Raw genomic sequence first — 21,416 nt, 5'->3', positions numbered from 1 at the left:
ATTGATAAATAACTATGATTCCGATTCTTAAATTAATCTTCTGAAAAACATGGCCTATCCGGAGATTGAAAATAAATTCCCCTTTTTCATCGTTGATGTTAATCAACCAATCACATAATGACACGTGTGATCGTTTAATATTAAAAAAAAAAATGCGACACGGATGGTGATGTGTTTTTGTGAGGCCTCCATTCGCCTGATGTTCGACAGAAAAGACAAAAACCAAAGATCAGGAAAGTAAAGGGCCACTATTCCAGGAGACTTGTGCGTGATTTACATCATCCATTTAAACAAGATTCACTTGTGTGGAACTGCAAGTCGTGAGATTTGCTCGAGCGACATCCTGTTTTTTGAAAACCACTTTTCTCTGTTGGAAATAGAAAGGTTTATCGTTAGTGATGCAAAGATAAACAGGGATGAAATCTGAAATTTTCCACATAAGTGAGGATTAGCATCGCCAAAGAGATGCACAGGAAGCTATTGCGGTGTGTGCGAGTGTGTGAGTCCACAGGCAGATCAACTTTTTAGTAAGCACGGATACAAGCTCACATACAGCAATAAGGGGGCTGAAAGAAGAGGAAGAGAAAACCAAGGATGGAACAAAAAATGAAAACGTGGGTAGAGAGGGGGGAGGGAACCATAACCAGAAAGGAAGGGGTGGGTGTGGGAAGAGTTAATGAGGGTAGACTGTAGAGAAACATCAGGAGTGGAGGTTCACAGCCATCTTGAAGCCTTAGAGTGAATAAAGAGATTGAATAAACTCAGTAAGTTGGTTCCACAGGCAAAAGAAAAGAGGAACAAATGAGTGTAGGTGAACAGTGAGCCAGGATTTTGGAAGTTTCATCAGAAGTGGGTTACTGGCAGACCGTGTGCACCCTGCAGAAACCTTGAGTAGGGAAAGGACAGTACAAGGAGAAGGCAGAGTATGCAAGACTAAGAGGTCACTGACCTGTTTTGAAAAGGTCCATATGATCTCGACCATATGAATGTCTCCATAATCTCAAATAGTTTCTCCACAGGAGCATTTCCCCGAATCAAAAGTGCCCACCCTCCTCTCAATCATCATACGAGTACACATTCGGAAAAAATACTTGGCTAATTGAAATTCTCCACTTGCACCAACAGTTGCCAGGAAGTTAAGCAGTGGATAAACGAATCTACATGTGTTCCGTCGGTTTTTGTACAAAAAGCAAAGATCATGGTAGAGCTGATACTAATAAACTAGAAAGTAGAATTTGGTGCGAATACATCAATGGATATGCCTCTGCTCACATTAGATGTCAACCCATTGTTATGTTTTATCTCAATGAAAGGTCACATGAAAAATTAAAGGTCGTTTGAGAGAGAAAAAGAAAGAGAGAGAGAGAGAGAGAGAGAGAGAGAGAGAGAGAGAGAGAGAGAGAGAGAGAGAGAGAGAGAGAGAGAGAGAGAGAGAGAGAGACAGAGAGACAGAGAGACAGACAGACAGACAGACAGACAGACAGACAGACAGACAGACAGACAGACAGACAGAGACACACACACATAAGTAGAAGAGAGAAAACATCAATTTTTCTAACTGGAGTTATGGTCTCTTCTTCTTCTTTCGGCTGCTCCCTTTAGGGGTCGCCACAGCGGATCATCCGTATGATCCGCATAGTGATTTGGCACATGTTTTACGCCGGATGCCCTTCCTGACGCAACCCTGGTCGCCTCTTACGACACAGGGATATGGTACACCTATTTTAACCGGGGTATACACCGGCCCAGTATACTGGTACTCATTTTGCCGACCTCGGAGGGATGACAGGCTGAGTCAACCCCCTGGTGTATTAATTCAGTGGCTCAACGGGGCTTGAACTCAGGACCTTTTGGATCCCAAGCCGCTGCCCTAACCACTGCGCCAACACCAAGCTCAACTAGAGTTATGGTCTGCAAAATGATTTTGAAAGAGCACATGACCTTTGACCTGTTCATTTTAAAATTCATTACAGTCCATACATGTATCAAGTATGCTTGAAATATCTTGAGTGGTTCTTAAGTTGATTTTCAATTAAAGGATATTTGACCTTGGCCTTGGGCCTATTGAACCCAAAATGTAATTAGTTCATCTTCGTGTCACATTATTGTAGTTCTGCCCAAGTTTTGTCCAAATCCCTTCAGTGGTTCACAAGTTTTCACAGGAACAAAAATCTGCTACTTTCAGCTAAAGGTCAAATCACCTTTGACCTTTGACCCAAAAATCCAACCAGTTCACACATTTGTACTGTTTAGTTTTTTTCTTTTTTAATCCCTTTAGCAGTTCACAATTTATTGCGGTACCAAAATCATCACGCACAGATGAACGGACAACCCAAAAACATAATACCTCAAAAAACAGAAAAACAGTAAATCAAAAAAATGCTTCCGAGAAATAATAACGACTGACAAATAAAATGGGCTATCTATTATCATGTACCATGCATGCTTTTATACACAGCGTCAAAGGTGCCGGAGCAGTTTCTTGGCTCGAGTTACATTCATGGGCAGGTCGCCACTCCGACACAGAAGCTAAGCTGTCCAACATGATAAAAGTCATGAGAAAATGGGTTCGGAAGTTCAGATTCCCATGTAGAATCCCATTCAACTCCCATTGAAATAGGATCAATCGGCCTCAAACATTTTGTGAAAAACTTCCATGAGCACAAAAGCTGTACTGACCTTGAATGATTATTTTGGTGCACATAACTCAAGTTGCCCGTGGAACCAGCTTACTTCTCAAGGGTTCAACTCAGGTTAGAGGCTTGCGCAAACAGCTTCCTGCAAATATGGAACATCAGCTGACACATCAATTTGATTTGTTATATAATCAAATAAAAGACCAAGTACTAGAATGGCACTCAGTAGAAGCATACTTCCATCAGGCTGAAGGGTTTACGTTTTGTATCCTACTGAAAGGCCAGATCTGCAACCGGACCGCACCAAAAATCTGACCGACTTGTTATTGTCACCAACCAATCTCATCCACCACGTTTTGTCATAATCCGTCTACAAGTTTTTCAAATAGCATGCTATGCTGTATATCATTTTTAGCCCCATAAAGAATCACTTAAAAATTCTCCTATCTGGATCTGGTTGACAAGTATGTGCCCCCATGTTATACACTGAGCTTCAAATTGTGATTTTTGCCAATTTTGCGACTGAACTTTTGAATGCGACGGTCTTGGCAATACGGATTCAAAATTATTAAAAGTTTGGTGTCTCAATGACTCTTTGGATTAGTGAATTACCACATGGTAAAAAATAGGTGGTAATTCCAGCGACAATATTATGCTACATTGGTGCTGCAACCAGGATATTTCCAGAAAATGATCGTTATTGCTGTAAATATTATTGTTTCGAAAGCATGATTAACTAGGACACTCGGTATAGCGCATACCTCCAGCACGTAATGCCTGATCCACGAGAACATTTCGAGCCCAATACATTTTGAAATATCATGCTATATACAGTACTTCATCGTTTTTGGTCCTATCTCTCAATGGTGAACAATGACTTTTTAAAAATTAAATAATTTTCGTATCCAGATCCGGATCCGGATCTTCACCAAAATCTAATCATTTCGTCCTTGTCACACACTGAAGCTGTCCCCATAATTTCATCCGGATCCTTTCACAACTTTTCGAGATATCCTGTACACAGAGAAACAGACAGAAAGGGGTGAAAACATGACCTCCTTAACCTTCGGTGACGGAGGTAATAATGACCAGAAAATGAATATTGTCACCCCCTTCCCCACGATACCTTATTGGTTTGGAAGCAGCATGTATGACCACAATATCCAAGCAGCAGTATAACTGGAACTGGATAGACAGGCCATATCAAATAATATACCACTTCACGACTTACAAATACCACTTGATAACGTTCACTTACACTAGAGAACAAATACTAATTTGTTTTGGTCATTTTGGTAACTAAAGTAGTGTAGGTTTGTATCATTATGCCTAAATCGATTATCGTTTGTTTCTCCAGGTAAGATGTTGTAGGTGGTGATGGTGGTTGTGATTTTGGTGGTGAATCAAAAGCAGTGGCAGAACAGTTATTCTTCAAGCAGACAGAGCACTATTCGGTCGCATTATTGTGATGACACAAGGTCTTACTCTTCAGACGGCAGAGGTACTCTCATCCATTGGGCCCCTTACCATCGGCATTGGCAACCACAGAATGAATCCTTTGAAAAACCAACAAGGCTACTCGAGCTACAGCATTGCAGAAGAATGTAGCCCCAACTGGCAGAATGCCTGAACATTCTGCAACTGTCATTGATGGAATGAATCTCATTCAGAAGGTGAAAGGTGATCAAGCCAACTTTGGCAAGGGGAGAAGAATTGGGACTTGGGCTGAAGAGTATCACAGCATCAAATTTTGAAGGCAATGGAGAAAGTTTATTTTCCATGTCGGGAACAAATCAAGCCTCATTTCGTTTCTGGTCAAATGAATGGATAAAGGCCGGGTACGCCAATCGACTCCAGGGAAAAGTTCTCTTTGTGACATCTGAAAACAGATGCCACCAAATCACCTCTGGTGGTAGCCAGGAGGAATCTGCCCTGAAGAGCACACATGAGGAAGCAGATGGTCGTTTGTTCCTCCATGGTGCACATGCTGCTGCATATGGATACCCATCAGTGTTGATAAGCTCAGACGACACTGATGTATTCATCATGTGTTTGGCATTTCAGGATAACATATAGGCCACATTCATCCAGAAATGTGGCACTAAAGCACGTGCCAGAGTACGAGACATCGGGAAAATAGCAAAGTCAAGTTGGTACACATTTCTCGGGCTCTCATTGGCATGCATGCCAATACAGGATGTGACAGTCAGCACGTTTGCGAGCAAAGGGAAACTAAGTGCACTCAAAATCATCGGTGCCAACAACGGGATACAAAACACCTTTGCCCAGATGGGAAAGGAATGGGACGTTATTGACAAGTTGATAGATAAGTTGGAGAAATCCACGTGCCTCCTGTATGGAGCTAAATCTGGTGCAACAAAAGTTAATGATTTGAGATATCACCGTCGATGACAAAAAAAGGCAAGATCGAGTCACCAACTGCCACCTTGTAAAGATTGTTGATGCAAGCATGCACAATGGGCCAACTATCAAGCTGCCGTCTGGAAGAGGAGTCTGCAGAAAAACCCAGAGGCACCTATTCCCATCGGGAGAGGTTGGTGCTGGGAAACCCAGGATGGACATGTACAGCTGGCAGTAGACTGGATGTACAGACAACCCTACATCTCAAGCTGTGCTAGAGCTACTGGCTTGTACCTGTCCCAAAAGCTCCAAGCTTCCCAAATGTATATGCATGGCCAGTGGCCTCAATGCACAGATATGTGCAAACTCAGTACCTGTGACTATCAGCGAACATCTGTCGAGAGTGATGACAGTACTGGTAAAGATGAACCATGTGATGATGAGGACAATGACTTCTGAGCCATTCCTTGAAGTATATCTCGACCAATTTGCATTGACTATACTACACACATAATATATGATTTATAGTTTGAGTTCACAATACCTTCTGTGACTTGTGTCTATTCATGTGTTGTGTTGAACAGATATATTACTGTACGAACAGATATAAGTACTGAAATCAGGATAAACGTCACGTTTACATGTACATATATTGCTGTGGTGCCGGGTTCGGTGGCGAGGACGACCGCGAGATGGAGCAGTTGGGCCGTCTCCAACCGAACACCGGAATTGAAGGTCTTAACCTCCGGATAACTCCGAAGGTCACGGGTCCCTTAGTGGACCGTGGACGCCAATATTTTGATGGCGTGGGGTAGGGTTATTTGTCTAATTCCAATTTACCTAAGTACCCACGCCGTCTAACTACCTGGGAAGCCACACCTCGGCCGACTTTGTCCAAACCAAGTCGCTGTTCCGACTCGGATCCAGCGTAACCAAGCAGGGATTACCAAAGCCTGCCGGACCAAATGAACAGTTTTCGGCACAAACGGCCTCCCTATTTCTCAAGCCCGAACCATGCCAGGCCAATGAAAGAAACCACTGACAACGAACTGGTACATTTAACAAAGGTTTATTTACAGTAATCGGGAAGGGAGACACAGAGCAGACTTAATCACGAATATACAGGCAATGTACAATGAGCAATCAACACTTATACAATTTCTATTTATAGGACGGCGCCACCACAGACACACACACACCAAAAGAAAATGGACCCGGATTGTCTTTATTTCGACCCTCTCAGCCAAGGAGATAGACAGGCTGGAGGTCAGATTTTGGTCGGTACCTGGCCGCCCCGTGCGGTTTGGCCCGCGACTGCAGGTGTGAAACTCGGGGTCGTCGGCGAGACCAGACACGGTATAGCGGGGTTCAGGCAGGGGCCAGGGCCGCTCCTCACAGAGGGCCAGCGGAGATTCCCGGCTCGGACTCCGGGTTATTGCTCGACAAAATGAGAGATGGAAGTCAACGGCTGTGGAATAGTCAGAGGACCAGCTTGAGACACGGCAACGATGACCACCAACGACGCACACCAAGAGCAATGGCGACTCCTTTCTTCTCCGACAATTCCATCCCAACTCCAGGGAACACTAAGGGAAGCCTGGCGATTCTTATCCCTCCCCCGGGTGGGGTGGGGTCATCGGTCCCCCTGAGGTAATCTTTGCCCTGATTGGACAGGGTTTCGTGGGGTGATATCTGTCCCCCTCTGATTGGACAGGGTGAAAACCCTGCCTTTCTGAGGCGGAGTCGGAGCTCTGAGGTAATCTTTGACCTGATTGGACAGGGTTTCGTGGGGTGATGTGCTGGCCATCCGTGATTGGACAGGGGGGAACCCCCCTCCTTTCCTGGGCGGAGTCAGTGTTCTGAGGTGAGGAAATCTCCGCCCACGTCCGTGGTCGAACGCACGTGGGCAATGGCGTCGATGGTGCGAAGAAGTGAAGGATTGATTTGTTGGCGTTGTGTATTGCAAAAATCTAACTAGAAAGAAACTTCGCAGCGCACACATGTAATTCCCTTTAGACATAGGGAGGAATCTAACTATACACGTACTTATTGAAATAACTGAACTGCAGGGACTCTGGCTGTTGTGTGCAAATGGCTTCCAGATTCGTAACAATATTACTATTCAATCGATGCTTCTGCAAGAAATAGTGTAACTGGAAGAAATAGTAGAAATAGTGTATGAATCCACGATATGTCTTAAAATATATATTTAATCCAAAAGGAATTTGTGTATTATTTACCTCTTACAATATCATTCCCTGGCACGAATTAATAAAACAACAAGCATGATAAGTGTGAGTTATTTGCACATAGTGTGGACACACACAAATTGATTGTCATTTTCTCGAAATATGCTGGCCACAACACCAATGTCGCATAATATTGTGGTTGGAATTACCACCTTTGTGTACTAGATGGTAACTAACTAGTCCAAAGAGTCATTGGGTCCCCAAACTTTTAATAATTTTTAATCAATATTGCCAGGAGCGTTACATTCCAATTCCAGTCCCAAAATTGGCGAGAATCATAATTTGAGGGTCAGTGCATAAAATGTGGCACGTACTTGTCAACATATGTCAGATAAGATTGTAAATGGTATCAAAATGATGGGAAAAGGCTCCTGAGACAAATTATTACTGAATTATGCTATTTGGGTGCATGATGTCTTTGTTTAATGAAATATAAAATTATATGATTGAGCAAGAAGGGCACTCTTTGATGTCGCGACGTCACCAGATATGCCATCATTACACATATTTGTCCCAATTTTGATTTAAATCCCTGAACCCAGATTTAAAATATTCAATAATTCTGGCTGCCAGACCTTGCATCCGATCATGTTGAAATTTAAACCATAAATTCCTCATGACTACTGCATCACAACTGTGACGTTTTACGTCAATTGATAAAGCGGTTCAAGAGAAAAACATTTTAAGATTGTCATTCCATCCAATATAGCTGTGTCAGTTAAAAGCTCTATGTTGTAAATGTAAACATTTGTAAATGCCTGTAAATGAATGATTAAAATTGACGGTTACATGTTATAAGTTTCGTTTAGCACTGATCGGTAAATTGTACCATAAACTGTGTGATGTAATGATCTAATTTTGACTGTAGATGGTAGTATTGTACTGTAAACTGCCTGGTGAGATCTCAGATGAAACTTCCAGTATGGACAAGGATCGCATTTGCTGGAATGCATGTGATTGTTCTGTGTTACCAAATAAACCCGCAAGAGGAAGGTGTCGAGAGAGATTGGTGACATGTGACGAGCTGTGTGTTTTAATTGTCCCTGTGCTCAATTTAACTCTGAGTGAATGAGGCGTTAATGTCCAGAGTGGTTGTAAACAGGTGGAGCTGATCATAATCAGGTTGTTTAGAGCTCATTAAGATTGTGTATCTGGAAATAATTCCTTTGAGCTCTCTAAATAAACCTACATGGGCCATCGTACGAGAGGACGGCGCGACGGGAATCGATGGATCGACAGTCCTGAAGGACGAGGTGCACCCCAGTAGATGCTAAATGGGGTTTCTGGGACGCCCATTCAAATGAATGGGGGGAAAGGGAAAAACTTTCTGACTCAAGTCCAAAATCGGAGACTGATTTTCTCCCCACCTATCCCCTTCCCTCCCATAGAAGCAAATGTAAAATTGAGACGATGAAAGATTGAGACTTAATAATTAAAGCACTTCTTCCCTTTTATATTTTCATTCCACTCAAACAGCGAACCAACGAATATTTGCCCATGTTCTACTTTAGAGAATAACTTCATTTTCTTAGAACATTCATTTCCATCGAGTATATTCACTTTATCTCTTCAAGCAGGAAAGAAAGGGAAGTTCACTATTCCTCCTTCGGTTTTGTAAAATGGGGAAGTGCCTTTAAGAGCACAGTCATGCTGTGAAAATGAGGAAGTATTCTGTGCCCATGTCTCTCATGGTTAGATCTTAAATCATCAGAACACGAACAGAACAAAGTTTAGCTTAAAACAGCTTTTAAACTTAGGTTTTCTCAAAATCATTCAAAGCAAGCTGTTTCATTTTCGTGTTAAAATGAGTCAGTCTGGAGTCAGCCAAGCTGCCTCGCCCGAACCAAGCCAAAAAAATTCCGAAGTCATTTCCTATGTGGGACACACCCTGAAAACCCCATTGTTGTGTAATCTCCCATGACGTCATCGACAGGAGGCTATTTAAACCAACTTGTGTGCCGAGTGTGTTTTATTTCGAATATGGAGCGTTCAGATTATTACTACAACCTTGCGGATCAATCGTTTTCACAAGATGACAGGTGAGATCCTTAACCCAATTCATTATTTGTTGTTTTATACAGAATTAAATCACTATACAACCAATAATTATTGTGTCTTTTTCTAACAGGTTGTCCCCAATAAGAACATCGTTGATAACTGATCGAGAACAGGAGGCCTTTGAATTACACGATGAGTGGCTAAAAATGAATGACTTCCTTGAAGACATTCGATCGTTCAGAAGAGAATTGAATGACATTTTTGTTGGCTGGCAAGAAGTTCTCTCATGTCCTCTGACCTTGAATGAGTCGAGTCAAAGGTGAGAAATTATCCGTGTGTGTGTGTGTGTGTGTGTGTGTGTGTGTGTGTGTGTGTGTGTGTGTGTGTGTGTGTGTGTGTGTGTGTGTGTGTGTGTGTGTGTGTGTGAGAGAGAGAGGGCCGGATTTAGACATGTGGTGGCTCCTGGGCAGCCTTCATTAATGGAGACCCACCTTACCTTAGAATACTAAAATGGTGACAAGACATATTTACAGTCATCCATAAAGTATATTTTTCAAGAACAAAGAATTTGAACTTCTATATAAAATAGAGAATGAGATAAGATGAATATCTTATATCTGTTCCACTAACTACCAACTACCATTCAGGCACTCACAAATACATTTTCCTAACAATTTTTTTTTTCATGAAATATGTGGAGGCCCCCTGTTTGTGGAGGCCCCTGGGCAACTGCCCAGCTTGCCCATGTCTCAATCCGGCCCTGGTGTGTGTGTATCTCTGTCTCTGTCTTTGACTCATTATTATTATTATTATTATTATTATTATTATTATTATTATTTGCAGTTTAAACACCTGTCTGCATGAACCAAACACAACTTAATCTTCTGGAGTAATCTGACACGACACTATCTTCTGGAGGTAAATGTTATATTTATTATTTTATTAATACTAGTGCGGGCCCGTAGGTGCATGCCAGTATGTGCAGCTTCGTTTCTTCGCTCTCGTAAACGACGACTGGATTGGGGCATTGTTTCAATTAGATCGGACCAACCGTATCAGAAATGGCCATAACTTGGGAAACACCTGGGAAACATACTCAGGTCCCCAGCGTCAATTGTGACATCATATCAAACGAAGCAGAAGAAGAAGAATTGTGACGCCCCCTCTCTCTCCCCCCCCTCTCTCTCCCCCTCTCTCTCCCCCTCACTTTCCCCCCCCTCTCACCCCTAGTATCGCCCCTCCTCTCTCCCCCCTCCCCCTCCTCTCTCCCCCCTCCTCTCTCACTCCTCTCTCTGTAAATGTATTCACAAATGTCTACCGAGCACAACAATTAATTCAAACCTTGGGAAAAACAGCTTTCAAACCCTTGGGAAACGGCTGTTTCCCTTGGGAAAATTCAAACCTTGGGATTAATTAATAATTTGAACAATTAATTCAAACCTTGGGAAAAAACAGCTTTCAACCCTTGGGAAACACTTGGGAAACAGCTGAAACGAATGAAGAACGATATCAAACCTTGAAAAGGCACATACTCAGGTCCCCAGCATCGATTGTGACGTCATACCAAACGAAGAAGAAGAAGAAGAATTGTGACGTCAATCGTGTTTAAAAAAATAAAATAAACATTAATTGTGACGTCATTCGTGATGTCATAACACCATGTTCTGTCATTGGTTGACAGACGTTATTGGTCATTATTGGTTGACAGACAATATATCGATCGTTATTGGTTGACACACATTGCCCATTGTATCACGTTATTCTTTTTATTACTGCCAATTATTGTGCTATTATTAATATTATTATTAATCTGCTGTTATCATTATTCTGAGATATCTTTGGGGAAAAAATGGCATGATAAGGTGGAACGACACTTCAACTGCGATATATACACCTTTCCAACACTGAAAAAAGCAATAAAATGGCCGTAACTTCGGAACCGCTCGTCCGATTGATATCAAACCTTTAAAAGGCACATCGGCGCGTCCCCGGCAATATTCCTGGAAAATTTCAATCCGATCGGACCGGCGGTTGTCGAGAAATGGCGGTCGCAGACAGACACACACACACACACACACACACACACTCACACACATTGCTGGAATTATAGATAGATATTATAATCATCTTGATATCCCCTAATTGTTCTTCACTCTTTGTTTTGAACAGAATATGTTGATCGAGTTTCAAAACCAAAACAAGCCATCAGACTGCTGCGAAAGAAGATTTTGTTCAATGTCATTACTTTTGTTTAATTATAAATGCTTTCCTTATAATTATCTGATTTTGAAATACAAGAAAAGAATAAAGATGTAAAAGGGGGGGGTAGGTGCACTCCCCCCCACGTACCCACCACCCCCCTCATCCCTCTCCCCTCCCCTTCCCGTGTGTGTGTGGGGAAGGATGGGGGGTGGGATGAAGAGGGTGGTGGGACAAAGGTGGGGCACAAAGGGGGTGGGGCTTGTGTGAGTGGGTGGGGCTTGTGCGGGTGGAGCTTATGTTGGTGGGTGGGGCTTGTGTGGGTGGGGTTTGCGTGGATGTGGCTTATGTGGGTGGGGCTTGTGTGGATGTGGCTTGTGTGGGTGGAGCAATTTTTTAATTAAATAAACATGTTGTGTGTGTGAACTAATAAACTAATCACTAATTATGTGGATATGATGGATGTGGATGTGGCTTTTGTGAGTCGGGCTTGTGTGGATGTGGCTTTTGTGAGTGGGGTTTGCGTGGATGTGGCGTATGTGGGTGGGGCTTGTGTGGATGTGGCTTGTGTGGGCAGAGTCAAAAAGGGGTGGAGTTACAAAAGGGGCAGTCAAAACAAATTCCCCCATTTATCTTTGTCTTTTGTAATTCCTGTGAATAAAATGAACCTAAAATCTCTTCCCTTTAAAGCACATAATTTGTAAGTCCAAGTAACTGTACCGATGACATCAACAATTGAAAAAAATTCATTTGTCCATCGCTTGGTATAACCTTTTTCAAAATGAGATTTCCACCTGTATATTCTTACAATATCACCAACATTGAACTTAGGTTTTCTGGCATTAATCTCTTTTTCATAGTTTAATTTTGTAAATGTATCTGATGGTTTAATTTTCGTTGAGGTATGAATTGTATTATTGTACTTATCAACAATGTCCTGAATTAAAGATAACCATTGTTGAGAACCGAGTTGAGTGAATTTTTATATAGTCTCTCTTTTAAAGTGCGATTAAAGCACTCAATAACAACCGCTTTTCCTTCATTAAAGGTACTGTATAATGTAATGTTATTTTAAAGAAAATTCAGAAATGTTTTGTTGTGGAACTCTGGACCCTCATCAGTCCACAATTTTTAAGGTTTTCTCTTGCTTTTATTCAATATCTGTTGGAAAGCTAACAAAAGAGTATTACCTGTTTTGTTTTTCAATGGAACAACCCACGCATATCTACTCCTCAAATCAATAACGGCTAAAGCATGCTTGTACCCCTTATCATAATTGAGTTCAGTTAAATCAGTAGACCAGATATAATCAACTTCCTTGGAATAAACCTTCCTTCTATGAAACTGTGATTATTGGTTTATGTAATTTATCAGCAAATTGCTCTTCAATCTTAATGACATCATTTGAGCCTATAAGTTTTTGAATTTCCAAGCCCAAGTTGCAATTTAGCACTGATCATCTTCTTCACGATGAACCGATCAACTTTTTCTCTCAAAGTTGGATTTTGTATCAGAGACAAATTATACAACATTTCTCTATCGGCTTCATGTTTTTCTTCCAACGTTGTGCTATTTCCATAATCAACATCGTGCCTCATGCACACTTCATCAACCCTATTGATAGGTTTGCTCCATGGTTTAGGATTGTCAGCCTCATCTAATCTTTTATTCAAGTTTGTGCCTGGACCACAGAAAGAATACCCTGGTAGATGTAATTCCCCTGGTATTCCAGTTGTTGTAAATTTACTTCCTGATAAAAACTTTTGTATATCTCCCCCTAGTTTGTGTTTGGTGAATTTACTCTTTTTTGAGCCACACACCGAACATGTACCTTTTTGTATAACCCTATTATTTTTACTTTTAACAAACGACATATTTTTACTCTTGGTTTTCTTTTTACATTTTAGACAGTAACTCATTTATTTATGTGAAAAATTCCTACAGAGTGCGAAAATCTTTTTTAGTTTCCAACATGCACATTTTAGTCAAAATTTTTAAAGCATAAAGCATCCTGAGAAATGTCTTCACTCTCTCCTCCATTTATTTAAGAAAAAAATGTAAAACTTTAATCAAAGTCAATCACACCAACATCATCAATAATATAATCTTTTCCTTTTCTCTTCTTCATCTCCACTTTCTCGTTTAAATATTCTCTCTTTCTGTGGTTTCTGTGTGTTGGGGTGGTGCTGAGATGTCATCCACCAGATGGCGGTCCTGTCAGTCAACCTGAGGTGGTCCCTTTGAGTGGGTGCCTGGAATATGCCCTATCCCTAATCAATGGGGATGAGCCATGCATCTGCCTGGGGGATGGCCAGATGGAGGCACCTGGAGTACTGGTGGAAAGTGGATGCAGTGACACGGTGTCGTGCATGCTCCCAATGTGTGTTTGTATTTGAGCCATTTTTGCGAACAACAATCCTTATCCTGGACACAAGATATGCTTTCCTTTGCCCCGAACAAGCAAGTTTTTCTGAGGTTTATGCACATGTGTAGCGAGCATTCTGGGGCAGATTACATCATTTTGAAAGTCACGTATTGGGAAAAGAGACGGAAAGCAGGACAAACAAAATCAAGAAAGAAGGGAAAGGAGGTAAGGGTAGGCATTCGGAGGGAAGGTAATGTTTCAGATGAGATTGGAATAAGTAGAGGGAAAAGAAGGATAATGTTAGGAGATATATGGGGTATGCCTGGTGTTGGCTTAATGCTTGGGGTGGTGGGCTTTGGATCCTAGGATCCTGAGTTCAAATACCAGGTGGGGTTGACCCTGCCCAGCATCCTTCCTAGGTCGGCAAAATGAGTGCAGCATGTTGGTATACTATGTCGGAGTGGCGACCCGTCCAGGATTGTGTCCAATAGCCAAGGAGACCTCTTAGGCAGCACCAACTCTCTGCACAGAGTATGGTCCCAATAGATGGATGGTAATGTGGTGGTGAAAAGATTGAGGGGTCAACAATTCTGCCATATTTGCATAAGTAATAAATAAATGACCCTAATACCTTTTAATTAAAGGAAAGATAAGTCCTTACTTGAGGATGTGAAGTCAAAATTCAAGTATTGACTCGATCTATCAATTGTCATCTTATGTGATTAATTTTGAGATGTGTTATGGAAATGAGTGCACAATACCAAGCTGACGTGTTCAATTTCACCCAACCACCATGCAGCTGATATTCTCCAAGAAATACACAAAGGCTGAAGATCAGTTCTGGCACCTCAAGCATTTCTGCTGCTTTGAGTGTGACTGCGTGCTTGCAGACTCATCGTACGTCATGGAGAATTCCAAACCAGTATGTGTCCCTTGCTACACAAAGAAGTATGCACAGGTAAGTTGTCTGATTATTTTTTTTTTTTGCCTAGGAAATTGCAATCCATTTTTGCCGTAGTGGTCTCAAAGATTCATACAAGTGGGATTGTTCCTTCATGCCAGGAACATGATTTTTGACAAAGCCAAAAGTCACAATTATCTTTTCTTTCTAATAAATCAGGCTAGTGAGTCATATGAAGTGAGGGCCAAAACACCATCATTATTCAGCACGGCATGCCCCCTCCCACCACCACCACCCTAATGCACTGACCAGGGCAAGTGCATGCAAAAGGTGGGCAGACCATGTGGATCCTACCATTTTACCCCATAATCATGGAATATTGACTACCACCTGCTTGTCAGGTATTCTCGAACATATCAAAGTGGTCATTAGGCAGTCACATCCAACTGCAATAAAGTGACGGCTTACCTCGTCTGCATTTGCAACATCTGCATTGTGTTTGCAACAATTTTTTTTTCTTTCTGTTCAAATTTGGAACATTTCTTTAACTTTTAGGAAGTGCTGTAGGGTTGCATTCTTGAACTCAATTTTTTTTTTTTTTTAACCACCATCAATCCACAAGATATTCTTGCCAGTCTCTTCTTTATGCCGCAAATGGAATCCAACTTTACGGGGTATTCTCACTTTTGTCATGAGAATAAGATTGCTGTGATGTTAAACTTCACTTTATTGCAACGTGATTAAACTCCAGTTTTCAATTTCATCTCGAATTATATTATCCACGATTATAGAACCTTTTACCGTGTGCCAGAAGTGTATCCAAATCACTTTAACTTTGACTTATTCAAGTACGATCATTTACTGTAATTGTTTTGCTAAATTGCAGGGGAATATAATTACTTTTGCAGACTCCTTTGGTATTCAGAACCTCCTGCTCAAGTGCTGGTCCTTGATGCTGTTTTTCCCCATTGTCTTTCCCTTCAGGCTGTGGTTCCACCTGGCAGAATCTTAAAGTGGAATCAAACCCAGAGTCCATGAGTAGAAAAATACCTCTTCTTTAATTTCCCCTAAATTTTTGCCTTTAATATCATTGCATTTTAACAAATATTGAACAATAAAGATTATGAATCCATATACACTGTTCGCCACAATTGGGCTATCGCGGGAGTGAGATTTCGTGACAATGTGACGTCACAGGACCAGTCCAGAAAGCACGATGCCGCAGTGTTAGGCGTACGGCTATGTCAATGAGAGTGAAAAGTGCATTAAAAGCTTTTTCTACATCCCAAATGCGGATAAACATCCAGAGAACAGAGGGAGTTAGCAATGGAGCAACTTCACAATGTAGGAACTGGTAATACCGTTGATAAATTTTCTTTCAGAAGGCACAAAATAGTTTGCAGTGAAGAAAGGGTCGATTAAAAATATGACCTCTTTGATAAGTTGGAGACTTCGAGCATTGGTGTTTTCAAGCGGTGAAACAAAGATGGCCCGATCCGTTAGGATATGATGTGAATAAGAAAACATCAGTCAAAGATACATATCGAATCATTTTTCAACACAAAACTCGAAAAAAAAAATGGAACAATACCTGTTCTGTGAAGTATCAGTCGCCAACTCGTCCGACCCCTTCCACGACAAGAAATTCATGAAAAGAGCAACTAAAATGTCCAGGTTCACCACATTCTCGACCCCAGGAACTAGAGTTACACAAGAACAGTCATTTTTCTTTAATTAATTGGAAAGTAATTCCCAGTCCTGGAAACACACCGTATCCTAATAGATTGGGCCGTCTTTGTTGCTACTATGGTGCAGGCATTTCTTCACAATGTCCGCACTCACAACAGTCGAAGCCTTCCCTGCCCATGTTCTCTTCCACACTATCGCTGTCACTTTGTTCTTCCGAAGTAGATGCAGTTTAAACATTATTTAGCTCTGGTTCACTATCCTGGTTACAAAGAATATTAATGTTTCTATTCCAGCAGTAATATCCATTGCTATGACCAGGCATATTCCAATGTGGTGGCTCGGTAACAGTCTACTGCCGCTGTGACGTCACTTCTGCATTATGCAATATCAATCAGAAACTCAACTCTTTGTCGAAATTTCTGTTCTTGCGTACGTTTAGATAAATTTTATTTAAATATCCGATAAAGTCAGTATTTATTGCTGGGTTGAATTGCACTTTGAGAATGACGTTGTTATTCTTGATCTCGATTTATGATCTATCTGATTTTCTTGAAAAACCAACTCATTATTTTGTTGATCACTTATGTATGACTCGGTCACATTTGCTCTACGGCTAGGATACGGTGACCGTACCCCCTCTGAATTGACAGAAACGTGCGGCGGCCGCAGAGTTTCTCAGGTGGCCTCAGGGTGGCCCTCGGGCGTATGGCTATCTTTTACAGGCCGTAGGGGTTTCTGTGGAATTATAGCGTGGAGTTATAACTTTTTTCATTTCTACGTTCGCCGTAGCAATTCGACAAGCCTTAGCCATGACGTAGATGTATTCCACGTCGACCGTACGTAGGGTGTACGGTGGGCTTGCGTTATTCGTGCGGCTGCCGTAGGCTCTTATCAATGAAAAATGAATTTGCCAACCCCCAAAAAATTACGGCGGCCGCACTATTTCCACGTTCGCAATAGGTATGCCTGGTTTTTTGGGGTTTTTTTGGCACAAGGGGAGATCCACTTGTGAAAAGTGGATGAAATGGGAGATGAAAAGGACCGTCCCTGCGGTCGCCTTGCGGGCACCTTGAGTCTACCTTGCGTCTGCCTTGAAAATTATATGGCTGCCGCAGGGACGCCCTAAGGTCACCGTGCGACATCAAATCGAAGACCGTACGGCACCCCCACGTTTTCGTTCTCCACAATTTCTAAATACCCCGTGCAGCTACCCGAAAAATAAAAACATATGTGACTGCTACATTGTGTGACCGTGGAAATACTGCGGCCACCCTATAATTGCGAGTGGCCGTAGATTTTTTTAGACCCTACGGCCGCCGAGCCAAATGTGACTGAAGCATTAACACAGAAATATGCTGAAACGGACCATCCGAACTCATCCTATTGGAATTATCATTAAATGAGTGATTTTTAAAAAAAAATACTTCTGGGCAAATTTATTATGTGATTATTGAAAAATGAAATTGACAGATCATATCCGAGTTATTCAGCATAAGGGAACCACAAATGCGTTTGCACTTTTGTTAGATGGGCAACTCGATTTTGAATGTGTCAAGCATTTCACAAGCGTTTGGTTATGTCTTTACAAAAGAAAAATCATGTCACTGCCTCAATGGTGCTCCTTCCATGAAGGTTCATCCTTTCCCAGCAGGGTTTCAGGCTTTGAAAACATTAGCCATTAGCCCTTTGCACCTTGGCTTCTCTGCAGGGTACTTTGCCAATTTTCTACCTCATGTGTTCCTCTCGTACTTATTTGAGCCGTCAGGACAACGACGCATCAGTAGGGTAAAACTAACCTGTCTCGTGACGGTCTAAAACTCAGCTCATTCTCCTTGTCAGTGGGTGAAAAAATCCAACGCTTTGTGTATTCTGCTTCACAACATCCAATCATGTTAAACACATGTGATGTCAACAACTGTACATGTCTCCAGGGAAATATCGAAAAACCAAGAAAAGTTGCTTCTCCTGCTTTTATTGGTGCCTTTTTCTAAATGCAGATGTGAAGTGAAAATTACCTTATCATCAGATAGAGCAACTTTTAAGTTTTTGAGGTTTTCCTTCTTTGATTTGATGTTAAAATGTTTTGACTTTCCAACTCGTAAAATCAAGTAGTCTTATTTGTTTGATCTTTGAATCGATTTTGAAATCGAAAGTTTGATAGAACCAACCTTGATTTTTGTTCATTTTCTTGCAGTTTTTCGAGTGTTCTTGAGATTAAATTGATAATATGACAGCCACCTTCGTGGTACTGACTATGGGAATGCGTTCATTTCTGTAAATGACACTGTACCTGTAATCTGAGAATGTATTGAATCTTTAATCCTCCTTCCCTTTAATTTCCCCTCATCTTTTCTATACGTCCTTTCAGTGCTGTCAAGCTTGCCAAAATGCTATTGCACCTGATGCCCAGCACGTCTCTTTTGGCAACTTCAGCTGGCACGCGTCTCCTTCGTGCTTCCGCTGCTCTGGCTGCGGATGTTCATTGTGTGGAGAACGTTTCCTGCCTCACCAGACCATGCTCTTCTGCTCTGTCACTTGTAAGAAAAGTTTAGTGTCCTAAACAGGCAGAGGTACAGTCAGTACCGATGCCATCAATAGCATATTGATGGCTTTGATGATAACTATAGTTTGCTCACTTCCTTTTATTGTGAATTTTCTTCTCACCCATTGGTATTATAGCTCACCATTTTCTGCCAAGGTAGGTTAAGATGCATATTGAATCACATACTGTAGTAATTTCTGATCAAAAATAAAAACAATTTTGAAATATCAATTCTGCAGTTTTTGCACTTTCACTGCTGCACAACAATGTGCCAGTTCACAAAGCAAGAGTTGCACAAGCCGTAATTTTTCCGAAGTGGGTTCGAACAGTTGAATAATCCACACTACAGCCCATAATTTCCCACAAGTAACTATTATTTGTTTCAACATCTGAATTCTGAGCTGCAACGTAAACTGTTGTAAGACAATGATGCCTTGAAGTCCACAGTTGACAAGTGATTAAAGGATCAGTGAAAAGATTTCTACTATCAGGACGTTGCTAGTTCAAAGAACAAATGGGCCAACTATGTTGAGATCAAGGGTGATTACATCGAGAAATAAATTTGAAAACTTACTTTGTTTCGATATAATGTACCTGAATTACAAAACATTTTTGAAGTCCCACATACATGCCCTTAAACCGTCTCACCTTACTCCTATTTCCTTCCACATGTATTTGTCTGGTTTCACCACTCCTCCAACCCTTTCCATCTATCAACCGCACTGCCTGACTCTCCTCTCTACATTAATTTTGTGACTTTAGAATCCCCTCCTCCACTCAACCCTCATGCATATGCAATAAATAGATGGCCCATCGCTATGGGGTGCAAAAGAACCAAAGGTCTGCAAAGACGACGCTACGCTATCCGGGTAAAGAGCAGCTGCGTCAGCAGGCAATAACATATACCTATGAATAGACATGTCCTGAAGTGAAAGAGAGCCAAAGGGTATTTTAGAATCTTGCAGTGAAATGATTATAAATAATTTTTTGACACAAGAATAAAAGTTTGGCAAAAGTTAGAAAAACTTTTCACATATGTCTTGGGGTAGTTCATACATTGCCTTTTTCTGCACTGTTCCCTTCCCTTCCCTTCCCTGCATGCAATTGATATTTTAAAAATGTACATTCCCAATGAGCATCAAAGCCGAATTCCCAATTTATAAATAGCCGAACCAGGAGAGTGTTGGCCGATCGTGTTGCACGTGCCGATCTCCCCTTGTGCCAACGTGCGCTGTGTTCAGTAAAAATTCTCGAGAAAGGCTAGTCTCGCACCACCGAGTCGTGTGAAACAGCTGTTACTACAGGGACACACTTATTTCACCATCTTGTGTCCCTTTACCGTGCTTGGCTCACCCACTGCGTGAACCGGAGCAACTTGGTGGCGCAACATTTGGGCAGGAATCAGAAACTCCGCTTCAACATGTCGAACGAGCGGCTCATAGGAACTGAGGTGAGTCTGAAAGCTTACCTGTTCTTAATGCGCTCCCCGTGGTCGGCTTCAAATTGGAGAATCAGTAACACATGTTCTCCCGAGGACATTTAACAGAAATGTATATTTGATGTGGGCTTGTATTGCCGGTAGAGGAGCACAGGATGCTCACGTTCACTGTGGATGTTAAAATATTTGGAACTATAAGCAATGGTAGGTATGCTAATGCCATCACCAAATGCAATATTTCCATGAGTTAGCTACAAACATGAAGATTCTAGTTGAACCTTCGTAAAATACTGTCTCTAATTTCTCCAAGCAATCAGCTTTGGAGCCAAGAACTTGACCTTCCAACGTAACATTAAGTGCATGTGACAAATAATTTAGTGAGTACGATGTCACAAGAAGGGTGGGAGAAAAGTTTGTCAGTGTGTTGTGCAATCCATTGATAAATAACTATGATTCCGATTCTTAAATTAATCTTCTGAAAAACATGGCCTATCCGGAGATTGAAAATAAATTCCCCTTTTTCATCGTTGATGTTAATCAACCAATCACATAATGACACGTGTGATCGTTTAATATTAAAAAAAAAATGCGACACGGATGGTGATGTGTTTTTGTGAGGCCTCCATTCGCCTGATGTTCGACAGAAAAGACAAAAACCAAAGATCAGGAAAGTAAAGGGCCACTATTCCAGGAGACTTGTGCGTGATTTACATCATCCATTTAAACAAGATTCACTTGTGTGGAACTGCAAGTCGTGAGATTTGCTCGAGCGACATCCTGTTTTTTGAAAACCACTTTTCTCTGTTGGAAATAGAAAGGTTTATCGTTAGTGATGCAAAGATAAACAGGGATGAAATCTGAAATTTTCCACATAAGTGAGGATTAGCATCGCCAAAGAGATGCACAGGAAGCTATTGCGGTGTGTGCGAGTGTGTGAGTCCACAGGCAGATCAACTTTTTAGTAAGCACGGATACAAGCTCACATACAGCAATAAGGGGGCTGAAAGAAGAGGAAGAGAAAACCAAGGATGGAACAAA

At 41.5% G+C, this 21,416-nt stretch overlaps 2 protein-coding genes across 2 annotated transcripts in view; both read left to right on the top strand.

Annotated features, from left to right (window-relative positions):
- Nucleotides 1-19,171, top strand: part of LOC147033205 (testin-like) — a 64,005-nt gene extending 44,834 nt beyond the window's left edge. The window contains exons 8-9 of the mRNA XM_085871364.1: nt 14,608-14,766; nt 18,767-19,171. The gene's annotated coding sequence lies outside the window, so the exon portion shown is untranslated. The remainder of the gene's footprint in view (nt 1-14,607; nt 14,767-18,766) is intronic.
- Nucleotides 19,172-20,124: 953 nt separating this feature from the next.
- LOC147033204 (caveolin-3-like) overlaps nt 20,125-21,416 on the top strand; it is a 42,471-nt gene continuing 41,179 nt past the window's right edge. The window contains exon 1 of the mRNA XM_085871365.1: nt 20,125-20,390. Coding sequence (XP_085727491.1) covers nt 20,361-20,390 — 30 coding nt within the window. The 5' untranslated portion in view covers nt 20,125-20,360. The remainder of the gene's footprint in view (nt 20,391-21,416) is intronic.

Source organism: Eptatretus burgeri, chromosome 2 (assembly GCF_056783735.1).
Source record: "Eptatretus burgeri isolate ZD-2024b chromosome 2, Ebu_testis_v1, whole genome shotgun sequence".
NCBI classification, from domain to species: domain Eukaryota; kingdom Metazoa; phylum Chordata; class Myxini; order Myxiniformes; family Myxinidae; genus Eptatretus; species Eptatretus burgeri.
The sequence above is the reverse complement of the archived record's forward strand: the minus strand, read 5'-3'. Positions and strand labels throughout refer to the sequence as shown.